At 33.3% G+C, this 12801-nt stretch overlaps 1 protein-coding gene across 1 annotated transcript; it reads left to right on the top strand.

The window, feature by feature from the left end:
* Nucleotides 1-7194: 7194 nt before the first annotated feature.
* On the top strand, nt 7195-9601 carry LOC147398556 (uncharacterized). The gene is made up of 3 exons (XM_086448987.1): nt 7195-7302; nt 7420-7469; nt 8684-9601. Exons 2-3 carry the CDS (start codon nt 7440-7442, stop codon nt 9533-9535), a joined length of 882 nt encoding a protein of 293 aa, XP_086305113.1. The 5' UTR covers nt 7195-7302; nt 7420-7439; the 3' UTR covers nt 9536-9601.
* The last annotated feature ends 3200 nt before the right edge of the window (nt 9602-12801 follow it).

The following is a 12801-nucleotide window of genomic DNA, read 5'->3' as shown; positions in this document are numbered from 1 at the left end:
TAACCATTATATTAATTCGGATTCGATTCTTGTCAATTTCAGATCCGGTTCCAAAATGAATGGAATCGGAACTGTCAAAAATCATGGGTACCTATAGTTCTGGTTCTCAGGAATCGAACGATAAAATAAGTATTTGAAATCATTATACAAAAAAATTTCCTTTCAAAAAATTAAAATATTATCAACAAAATTGTTAATTTAGTTATAATTTATCATGCTTAAGATACAAATTAATTATTTTTTTCAAAAATAAAAATTTATCTTTGTTAAAAATAATAATTTTTTTGAAGAGTAGCTCATTTTAAGTTTCAATCGACACTTTATATGAAAAATTGAAGATTTTTATATAGCATGCATTTATTTTTGAAATAAAACATAACTTAAATCATCTATACCTTGGAAATAAATAAGTTCCGAGTACCCATTAGATAGAACCTAATAGTTTCGGTTCCTATCGATTCAGTTCCATTTTAGACCTAGCTCTAATTCGTTCCAATAAAACGGGATCCGGAATCGGGGTATTCGGTTTCGGTTCCAGCTCGGTTTCGGTTAAATAAGTACTCATTGATACCCCTATCACAAATCATTCTAATTGCGTAGATCCTAACTTTCAGTACTTTTTCCACGTATGAGAGTTATTTTTCTTTTAAAAAAGAGTGCTGATTTTGTAAAAATATCACTGTTGTGATAGGCACAACGTGAAAAAAAGCTTATATTTGACAATCCAAGGTTGTTGAATTTCGTAAAACTTGACAGACTATAGCGTTAAATTTTTCATTGTCAAATTTTTACTTCCAATGGGTCGAAACCATCAAATTAATGGAAGTTGGGAGAAATTTGACAATTATAGGGAGTCAAATCTAAGGAACATTACAAATTACAACAATCCTAAGGTGTTAGATTTTGATTTCTAAAATTCATTGGCCTTGACCCATCAATTTTTCCTATAAAATTTTCTAATTTTCACATAGTGAGGTGCAAGAACAATAGATTTTTTTTCCCCCTCAAGATAAACGACTGCACATGTGTTTGTGAGGATGTGTAATTGTCTATCTCGAGAAAAAATCTACAATTCTTACAAGGTACACGTCAATTGAATTTTTGAGTCACCCTATCAGGTTGAATTACCAAAATCATTACACTTTAAAAAATAGAACAATGATAAATGCACAAGGTAAATTATATGTAGTCTACACGCGGTGGATGTGGCAAGGGCATAGAACCGTAGATCTTTTTCCTTGTATATCTCAAAGAAAAAGATCCATGGTTTTGTGCCCTTGCCACGTCAATCACGTATGATTTACCACATGCAATCATTATAGCTCTAAAAAAAATAACATATCCTATGGTAAATCTGATTATAAAATAAAAAAATACATCAAAAAAGAAATTAGCCTGATCCAGATCTTTCACAATGGACCATCATTGAATTCCAAATTTTAGAGGGAAATGTTCAGCACCCAATCATTCACCCAACCATTTTTGTCTTACATGGGTTAGAAGTTTTGGAATGGGCTAATTTTTGTAGAGATCATCCTCACCCAAAATCAGCCCATTCCAAAACTTCTAACCCCATCACAAATGCTTTACAAAAAATGGACGGTCCACGATATTTCTACTTGTAAACATGGGATTAGAAGTTTTGGAATGGGCTGATTTTTTGTGAGGATGATCTCCTCCTCACCATAGAGATCATCCTTACCAAAAATCAGCCCATTCCAAAACTTCTAACCCATGTAAGATAAAAATGGTTGAGCAAATTGTTGGGTAAATGGTTGGGTGCCGAACGGGACCTAGTTTTAGAACGGTGGGATTTTGTTAACCCATTTACGTAGCGTTCTTTGAATTGTTCAAATGTGCTATAGGGAGCTATAGGATAATCACGCTACAGAGGATCCGCTCTCTCCTTGTACAACATATTTTCCTTCACTTTTTATCCCAAATTTATTTTTTCGTTAATTAAAAGTTTTTCTAAAGTACAAAATCTTAATATATTACTATCTTTCCACTCCACTTATTTACATTTGTTCCACTTATCATATAAATGATATTATTCGTCAATAATAAATATTAATTATTGAAAAATATTGAAGGAACATGATGTGTGTATATATATATATATATATATATATAGGATGGCGTTATTACAACCCCTATTACGACTCACATTGCGACACACTGTTTGTCTTATATGGGCAAAAATGTTTGGAATGGGCTGATTTTTTGTGAGGATGATCTCGGCGATGAGGGGATCATCCTGGAAAAAAATCATCCCATTCCAAAACTTCTAACCCCATCAAAATTGATTTACAAAAATTGGACGGTCTAAAATTTTTCAACTTCTAAACATAGGGCTAAAAGTTTCATAATGAGATGATTTTTGGCAAGGATGATCTCCTCACCATAGAGATCATCCTCACAAAAAATCAGTCCATTCCAAACATTTTTACCCATATAAGACAAAATGGTGTGTCGTAATGTGACTCGTAATGTGAGTCTACGGAACCCGACCCATATATATATATATATATATCACATGTGGCATTTATTTGATTTTTATACAAAAAATATATATATGTTCAAATACATGGCATTTTAGTCATTTCTTATATGTAACTAATTTACAATTTTGATTCAAAAAATTTTGTTTTGGGTATTTTTTTAATTTTTTTCCTAATAGTTAATGATATGATATTCCGGTGTCTTAGGCATAGAGGAATCACATCAATCCATCTCGAACTTATAGGTTATACTCCTTTGCAATGATAGGAGATTCCTATTAATAAATAGCTCGACATCTGAATAAAGTTTAACACCTTCATCCTTTCTTGTCTTTCTTTCGATTGATAAGTTAGGGTTAATGGGTCCTACGCTGATTACATGAGCTTAACGAGAATAATTACAGCATAAATCTTCTATCATAATTCTCATTAATTCTTGAGGTATGCAAGAGTTATCGTCAATTAGAAACATACCCTCCCCAAAATTTCTCAATTTCACTAGAAAATCAGCTGTTCTATTTGCTTCTCACCAAAAAAAATTCAAAGTCACAAGTCAAAAATTTAAAGAGCCATCTGTGTTTCACCCTTGGAGTGTCGAAAATGCAGTTTCAACCCCATTTTGCAAAAGAAACGGCTTGCAAAAAACAACTTTCATCCCATCAAACACTCCTTGAATACTCTCGTCGATTTTCTTAAGCAACGCATTCTTCAGAGAAGTTATTTCCTCGAAAATTCTTCTATTCAGCTCTTTCCAAATCATATAAAACAGTGCATTAAAGCAAAATTTCAGCAACTTTAAAAATTCAAAAATTAAAGCTTAACACCTTTCATTCTTATTACTTCGGAAAAATTCAAAAGAAATTCAGGGACACTACAAATTAAGATTTGTCTTGGATCTCATCTCCCTTATTATGAGTTATGACCACTTAATCTTCCCATTTGAAAACACTTTTACCGGTGTCTAAAAGGGGGAGCAGATCATTTTTGGTACTTTTTTCCAACAATTCTATGTAGTTCGGTTAGACGATTGAAAGAGCACAACGTGGTATAGAAACCAAAATCCATTCATTGAAATTTTGGAGTTCTAGTGACCGTTCATTTGAAATTCGTTGATCAATCTGAAAAAGATGTGTTTTTTCAAAAAAATAAAATAAAAAATCAAATCTGATGTAAGTCATTATAAATACATTGTTGTTGTGTTAGATTTTTCTTTTTTCATTTTTTCATTTTTTTTTTTTTTTTTCATGATTTATCCACCATTGATAGAATATTACATGAAACTGTAAGAAAAAAGTACCATAGAGGATCCGCTCCCAGCAAAAGGATCGGGAGACTATTTGTTGGATTAACACAGGAAGTTTCAAGAAGGGCTTTGCAATTGATGTCAATGTCTATGTGTGCACATTATTTGTTTCCAAAGTGATAAGAATGCAAAGCATCTTTCTCTAACTAAACAATCACAATCGCTGAGACGACGACAAAACCTTATCCTAAAGATTTGTGGCTGTCTAAATAAATCTTTTCCTCCATTCTATTTTGTTAAAAGCCAAAGTCTTCTATTATTGAGAGTGATATTACCTAAGAAAAATTCAAAAGAAAAAAAATGCAAAATTCAAATGTCCTTTTTAAGAGACACTTCGAAGATTTGTCTTGGATCACATCTCCCTTATTATGACCACTTAATAATCCCTTTTGGAAACACTTTTACTGGTATCCAAAAGGATGGGAAGACTATTTGTTGGATTAACACAAGAAGTTTCAAAAAGCGTTTTGAAATTGATGTGTATTTCCATGTGTGCTTATTTGTTGCCAAAGTGAAAAGAATGCGAAGCATCTTTCTCTAACTAAATAATCACAACCCCTCAGAAAACACAAAACCTTATCTTAAAGACTTGTGGCCATCTAAACAAATCTTTTTTCTCCATTCCATTTCATCTAAAGCCAAAATCTTGTATTGCTGAGAGTGAGTTCATATCTGTTCTAACTATCTTCATCCTTATTCTTTTATGTCTTCCCCTCTCTTTTTAAACCTTCAACTTGAACATTTCTTATAATCAGGATTGTAATCAGCATTTGTTGAATATGTCCAAATCATCTATCAACCGACATTCTCATAATTTATCACTTATTGAGTTTTTTTTTTTTTTTTTTTGGATGACAATGTGTCCCGACTCATAGGCCCGAATAGTAGGGGCAAAAATATTGGCCTCTTAGAGCACCATATCTCGCCCAAATCCCTTGGGTACATGCAATACCCCTCCAATTACACATGCCAGGTAAGACGGAAAAATCTTTATGGGTGACTAATGAGGGAGCTTAAACAAAATACCTCTCCCTTTTTGTAGGGAGGTCCTAGTCACTATGCCCAACACTTAGTTTATCACTTATTGAGTGATGCCAACACTTTCCCATATGCCTTCATAATTCTAATTTATTCTATTTTTTAATTTAGATTGTTGGATAGATAGTGCATGAGTAGTTAGAGGGTGAAGAAAGATTTTGAAACTAACCAGATATGTGATTCCATAGTAAGTGTTACCAACTTGGCAAGGTGGCATCTTCTTTATATGCAACTTTGCTATTGAGTAGGAGTTGGAGGAGAAGAAGAAGTAATTGTAGTTGTTGTTGTTGACTTAACTTGGTCGAAGTGTTTAAGAGAATGGTCGGCTCCCTTGGGGGGATGCTGGACCACTTATGATATAAGAGAGTGGGGTCAATTCTCATAAGGAGGCCGAACCACTTGCGGATTGAAGAGAAAAGGGTCGACTCCCATAAAGAAGTAGATATCCCAGTGGATTTGATTGATAGAGGAGGGTCGGCCAAGTGGGATGAACCTATTCTAGGGAACATATAAAGGGGTTTGGCCTTGGGAGCTAAACCACCTAGAAGGAGCAACAGAGGTGGTCAGGCAAGATGGTCGAACCACCTAGAGGGGGAAAAAGGGGGGGTTGATCAAAGTGGTTGATCCGCCTATGTTTTCGAATCGGGTTTACGGTTGGATCATATTAGAACTTATTCGGTAGTTTGAATTTAGTAATTTTGCTAATCCCTAGGAAGGAATATTTTTTATTTCTACAATTATGTCTCATTTCAAGTATTAACTCGAGATTATGGGAACAAAATAAAGATGAATGTCCCCAAATAAGTGAATGTAAGAAACGATTAGTGAGCCATGCCATTTTACTAATACGTGGCCAATATGTAGAAAAGATTCTCTACGAAACTTTGTACTAGGTACATGTCGAAATCTCTAAAAGTGATACGAATAGGATGTCATATATTACAATCAACAAATGATAGCCAATAAATATGTAAACAAACAAAAGGAAAGTTATACAATTTTTACTAATATTATCTTTACACTCTTTTGACAAAAATTGTGATTGACTTGATTATCGAAGAAACATTCACCAGAAACCAATAATGGAGAGCTAAAGTCAAATCCATTAATAAGAAAAGCTTATGACGGAAGAAGATTGACAAAATATAAAGCCCAAAGTTTTTGGTGTTGTCCTTGAAAATTTCTATAGTTTAATAAAAAAACGTTCTTATTTTGATTGAGATAATAAAATTTTAGGGATTTCTTTTATTGGGAATCTCAAGAAGAATTCCCCAATCTTAACAACTGGTAATTCCCTAAACTTAACAGCTTTTTTTTTTATGGAAAACCCCACGTTTTATGCTAATGTTTTGTTTTTTTTTTTTTTCCCAAAGAAAATAGTGATTTATACGGGACCGTACGTTTTGGTCAATGTTGGAAAGATGTAAACTAATGACATACCATTTGACCTAGGTCTTATCTAAGACACTAATGTACATACCCAAAATGCCCTCCTCATCTACAGTCTCTAGTTGATTTTATCTCCATAAGCAATCATATTCAACTTTGTTGTAAAGGTTTGTACCATTTACTTTTAGTGTTACATTCTATATTCTTTCATCTTAAAATCTCAAAACAAGATAAGATTTTTGAAGAAGTAGAAGACAAATGGAATTTTGAATAGAAAAATCAAGAATTTCTCCGAGATATTAAAGACAATGGATTGAATAGGAACAAAATAGTTTACCCTAGATTAGGGTTAACATGTTGAAGATGAAATATTTCAACATTTGTCTTCAACAATAAGATTCTATCTTCTTCAAATGTCAAGAGCAACATAAGACTTTTAGATAAGGAAGATGATGGATTTTTTATAAACCTAGTGAAGGACATAAAATGAACTCCCGACTAAATCAGCCAAGGTGGGTAGAATACCAAGGAAGTAGATGGGAAGAAGGAATTCTCGATAACTACCTCGGCCTTTGAGGTGTTGGAACGGTTGAGTGGGCAAATTCACTCTCCGTTTGTGTTTATTGATGGTAGGGAAAAGTGCGCGGCAACAAGTTATGATGTGTCAAGATAAGGGAAAATCTCTTTAATTAGAGTCAAAACTTTTTAATATTTGAATGGTGTGTTTTAATTTTTAATTGGGGTGTGATAAATAAATTATGAAATTGGGGTGCAATAAGTAAAAGCTGTGGTGCCAATAGTAACTATCTATATAAATCATGCAAACCATAAGGATGGAAGAAGTGAAACTTGTCAAAATCAAAGCGTATCAAGTGTCTAATCGCCTATTTGAAGTGAAACAAAGAAAAATTCTAGTGGAGGAGACGACATTTCGGCGAAAATATATATAAACCGCTCATTTTTCGGATTTATGAGTTAGACAGAGAACACAAATAAGACACCCTCATCTCCCCTTCTCTAATATTTTATTATACGAAACGTTTCCTGGCAGAGAACGTTTACATGTAAAAGGTGAGTCTTCGATTATTATTTTTCCCCTTCTTTAAGTTAATTTTTAAATCTCATTGCCCAATTATTTACAAACAAACAAACAAAAAAAAATTTTATAATATGGTTGTGTATTGGCAGGTGAAGTTGCTACAAAATCAATGGCATCAGGGACGTCCATTCAGTCTACCGTATGTTTTCTTATTTTATACTAATATTTGTAACTTGTTTGGTGATTAAGAGAAATTCCCATTACACTTCATTATTCATTTTTATTTTTAAAATGGTAATTTGAAAATAATTTTTTTTTTTTTTTACGAAAGCAGTAAAAATGCTACGGTATGATTTAGTAAAATTATAAAAATACCATGATCATTGAATTTGTTAAAATTCTCAAGAAGGGTATTGTAGTGATTGATTTTATATTTTATGTAAAATATTTTAATTTTAAAAATGGTAATTCTTAGTTTTACAAATAAAAATGGATATAATTTGCACTGCAAATGTTTTGCGATGAATGATTTACTATTGTTTGATAATCATTGGAAAATTTCTTGCGAATCTTTTTTTTTTTTTTAATTTTTTTGTGCTTGGTTGATCTTTGTAATAAAAAATTTCGTTGTGATTTGCAAATGATTTACGGTACTTTTTGTGCTGCAAATCATTTATTGACATTTCTTAAGAATTTTGGTGATTCATGGCCACACAAATCATTTGCATCGTGTAATCAAGCATCGGTAAAATTAATTTCAGAAAATCATTTGCATTTGCAAATGATTTGCAGCATACCAGGCAATGCCTAAATATCCTCATTTTTCAATGTTTCGCAGTGTGGTATTACTAAGCTACCCCTTATTTTATTGACAATTTTAATAGAGTCTATCCAATGCATGGTTTTAAAACTCGTCTGAGACCGAGACGTGTCGTCCGAGTTAAGTCGGTATCAGAGCTGAACCAGTCCAATTCACAATTAACTTTTTTTTACCGATATTTAATACCTCACGTTCAATTTTTTGATTTTTTGAACGAGATGTCTCAAACGTATCAGAAAACTCATACGAGACGACTTGGTATTGGGCCTGGACGAGACTAACGCAAAACCGAGTATTAAAACCATGATCCAACGGCTCAAACATTACAATCAGTTCATGCAATGTTTGGGCCCATTAATTGGAAAGTTGAGCACAAGGGTTTGTTTAAATGTTCCCACAGCCCCACTTGTTAGATCTTCTATATCAAAACTTAAATGATATTGAAAGATCAAGACCGTCCAACATGAAGAAAGGCTGATTGGGTGTGGTTCTGATCTTTCAATCTTGATGATTATTGTGATCTGGGGGACCAATCAAACAATTAAGTCGATATAGTTACAGATAATCTGACATTTTTGCATAAAATTTCTCAGGAATCTTCATCAAGAGATAATTCTAGGTGTCGTCCTTTACACACTTGTGGAGTTTTAATTCTAGCCATGGCCCACGAAGTCTACTCGAAATCTAATGGTTTAAATGGCCCAATAGGCTCATTAACACGAAAACTTACTACATATGTGGGCCCAATAGTGTATGCCATGCAATGTCAATGGCTAGCAATCCTCTCCTTCATAGACAATCAAATCCTAACCATTGAAAGCGTGATCGAGATCCTATTCCCATCATCGTCTTACGTGTTCGACAAGATCGATGCTCTAGTCCACATATTAGAGACACTGCCAGAGAAATTCAATAACACGGGGAACAAGTCGGCCTTGACCCAATTGACTTCAGTATTGAATTTCTTGATCACAATATTGATTAATCGGGAATGTGATGGAGCAAAAGAGAAGGAGATCACAATCGACGTAAATAGTCACGATAACGCCAATGAATTTACATCAGAGGATGAACCTCGGGGCCCCACGAAACCCATCGATGTGGAAAATGAGGTCAGCGTGAGGTCGAATTCAATCAAAATGTCTAATCCTATGGATGATGATGAAGTAAAAGTAGTCAAGAGCACATATAAGGAGGTTTTAGAGATGGGGGTCAAAGAAGAAGATAAAATTTACAAGGAAGAAGAAGAGATGGAGAAGAAAAAAGGGCATACTTATAAGGAGGTTTTAGAGATGGGAAGTAAGAAAGAAGACACAAAGAAGATGGAAGATTATCTAGAGGATATTGATAAGGCCATTGTTTGTGAGGGGGCATGTGAAGTTACCAAAGAGGACCCAATTCTTGAGCTATTTGCTGCAGGTTGGCACATGAAACAAGGATCCTAAGGTAATAACCACGTGTAACACTAAAATGTTCTCTGATTCTATAGAATAATTTTATTTTATTTTCAATTTTTTTTTAAGCAAGACTTAATTGATGAAAAACTTTTTGCTTATACAAAAGTCAATCGAGGATTTCACAGAATCCCAAATCAACTAATCATTTAAACTGTCGTGTGATAGTTATTAAGGATTCTGTGAAAAAAATCTACTCGATTATTGGAGTGGGGGTCAATTCAATGGGTTTTGAAAGCAAGTTGTGGTATCAACACTCCGCTAGCCTTACCAAATTAACTAAGTTGGCAACTTCATACAAAAATCTATGTGAGTTCATGGAATGCCATATTAATCAATATTTCAGATTGATTTAGAGTCTTCAACTTATAAAACACAATTTCGACTAGTAGTTATGTATATTCCTCTAAAGTTAAGAAATAAAGAACTTAGGTTTTCAAGCCATTAACGAAAATTTTGATCACCCATCATAGTTTCAAAACTAGTCTGAGATCGGGACAAATCGCCCGAGGGTATTTTTGGTCAAAAAAATATTTTTGAGGGCAGTTTTGGTACAAAAATCAGATCCCAAGGCATATTTAATGAACTATAACGTGTACCCTTAAGGCATCATTACTTTTTGGGGGCCAGTTAACCACCATTGTATGGGACAACGCATACAATGATCGTTAACTAGTAGTCTTGATTGCTTAATATTCAAAACCATTGGGGGCAACGCAATAATTATCTAAGTCTAAGGGTTGTCTAGTTATTTTAATCCCTATCTACAAGGTATCATATGGCACTCTCTTGTGGGGCCCACAATAATATACATACATAAAAACCTGTTTGATTGGTGATTTATAGGTGGGTTCCAATAATAAATAAAAACCTTGAATAGGAATGAATTAACCATCACTGTATGGCACACATTTTCTGGTCAAGTAATGTTAAATGTTTTTCTCACAAGAATAAAAAAAAAATTATATATATATAAATACTAACGGCGTTGATGTGGTGGTGTGCACAGAACCATAGATGTTTTTCTGAGATATGAGTGTTGTATACTTGAGAAAAGTTGATGGCTCTATATAAACATAATGTTGAAGGAAATGTTGTAGGAAGGCTATAAAAACTATTTGAACCACATGTACAAGTCACCAATCGATTTGAATTTTATCATGTAAGCATCTTAAATAGTATGTCAATTTTCACGAGTTAATAGCACGTTGAACAACACAACAAAGCCTAAACCAAGGGGGACTGAATTAGCCTGTGATACTATAATATTGTAGCACAAATGCTTGTTTGGCCCACAACAATTTGCATACTCATGCACTAACTTGATTGGTGATTTCTAACTTAAAATTTTGTGTAACTTTATATATATATAATCCCTACAAAATGGGTGATATTAGTGCTACCCTTCTACAAAATGTAAGATGAGGTCTAACCCACCCTGAATTTTGTTGACCTGGTCAAACTGTTAATAAAAATGATTTTCAGTTAACAGAGATGGGAAAATGTCCAAAATACCCTTATGTATTGAAATTATGAAAATATCCTTCGAGTAGAACAACCTAATAATCTTTCTAAACACAATAATCTTAAGAATCTAAATTATTTTCAGCACAATTTCTCATCAATTTAAATCTAAATATTGTAGTTTTGAAGCTTAATCTCATCATTTCTAACCTATTCTCATCATTTTTAACTTAATTTCATATTTTTCAACCTAAAATCATTGTGTTGATCTCTATCTGATCAGTTTAATCTCATCCCAAAGGCATTCTTTGATCCAATGCTTACATTTTTCATATGAAAAATAATGAAAGAAAAAAATTGAGAGAAAATACGAAACAATGAAGTAAATAAAATTAGTAATACCCCTCTAACCCCCCCCCCCCTCTCCCTCCCCCTCCCCCTCCCCCTCGATGCAACAAAGAATATACACTTGTTTTTTTTTTTCTTTTTTTCCATGGAAACTTAAGCCTTGAGGTTAAACTTGTTAAAAGAGTTCATATGAGAGTCCATAACTCTACCCAATCCACGGAATATGAGATTTTTAACTTGATTAACCAAAATCTAACCCAAAATCAAAATCGGATTTAAATTAAAGATGTTAATGGTAATGCTTCACATCAATGGATTTAAGGAATAGAACCCTAGTACTAAAGAATATTTGAACTGAGATGAGTGTAAAACCTTAACTTTTTCTTCATCTTCTTCAAAAAGATAAAGTTAGAGATTTTCTTTTAATCCAATGGTGTAAAATATTTTGATCTAATGGTTGAGATTAGATTTTTTATTCTGTCAATTAAAACAATGGCATTTTAGTCATTTAAATGTTATAAGGGTAGTTTGGGTATTCAAAAGTTAGACCATCAACTAAACAAACGTTGAGGACAGTTTGACCGAGTCAATGAAAATCTAAGGGGTAGACCTCATCTTGCATTTTGCAGGTGGATAGCGCTAATATCACTCATTTAGCAGGGGATCGTTACTAAAATACCCTAAAATTTTAGCATTTTTTCTTGAACCGTATCTACAAATCACCAATCAATTTGATTTTTTGTAATCAAATAATTGGGTGTTCCAAGTTTCAGGGGTTAATGGAATAATTACAAAATAAGGCATCATAACAAACATGTGTGAATTTAGAGGGTTGTATATAGCAATTGAGTCAAGGGGCAACTTAGTCTTTACACCTGAGGTTTCTATAGGACTCTTTAGTCCCTCATGGCCCATGTCATATACAAATATATACATGCCTATAATACCAGCTTGATTGGTGATTTCTAGCTATTTGTGTTCTAGGAACTTTTATCGTAGGCTTCGTGAATAGGTTTGTAGTGACTACAAATCACCAATCAATTTGATATTTTGTACATGTTAGCGTAAAAGGGGTGTGAAATTAGCTACACAATTGATTTAATATCATCTAATACATCTACTAACGATCTATATTATATGTACATGCAAAAAACTTGCACTACCTTGAGATTTGTGTCAATGACTCATAATCTCCACTTCTCGTGCTCTTGGGTATGCCTGTAACAGTACCTCTCTAACACCCAAGTCAAAACCTTAATACAAAAATTAGTGTAAAATTTAGCGGGGGGAGAACTCATATCTTTTAGCACCTCTCTCCATCTATATATAGAGATGAAATCCTAAGATCCCTTTAGATCCTATTATCGATTTAACCTTATCCAATTTAGAAGGTAGATCTTAATTGATGATTTCGGAATGTATCTATTAAATATCCAGTCCACATA

The sequence above is a fragment of the Akebia trifoliata genome, chromosome 7 (genome assembly GCF_017979445.1).
Source record: "Akebia trifoliata isolate Shusen 1 chromosome 7, ASM1797944v1, whole genome shotgun sequence".
Lineage (NCBI taxonomy): Eukaryota > Viridiplantae > Streptophyta > Magnoliopsida > Ranunculales > Lardizabalaceae > Akebia > Akebia trifoliata.
The sequence above is the reverse complement of the archived record's forward strand: the minus strand, read 5'-3'. Positions and strand labels throughout refer to the sequence as shown.

Bases quoted from the DNA above. Each gene is read 5' to 3' on its own strand.
- LOC147398556 (XM_086448987.1), top strand. From the start codon at position 7,440: ATGGCATCAGGGACGTCCATTCAGTCTACC. The intron at 7,470-8,683 runs GTATGTTTTCTT...AAAATTTCTCAG, and splicing joins GGACGTCCATTCAGTCTACC to GAATCTTCATCAAGAGATAA.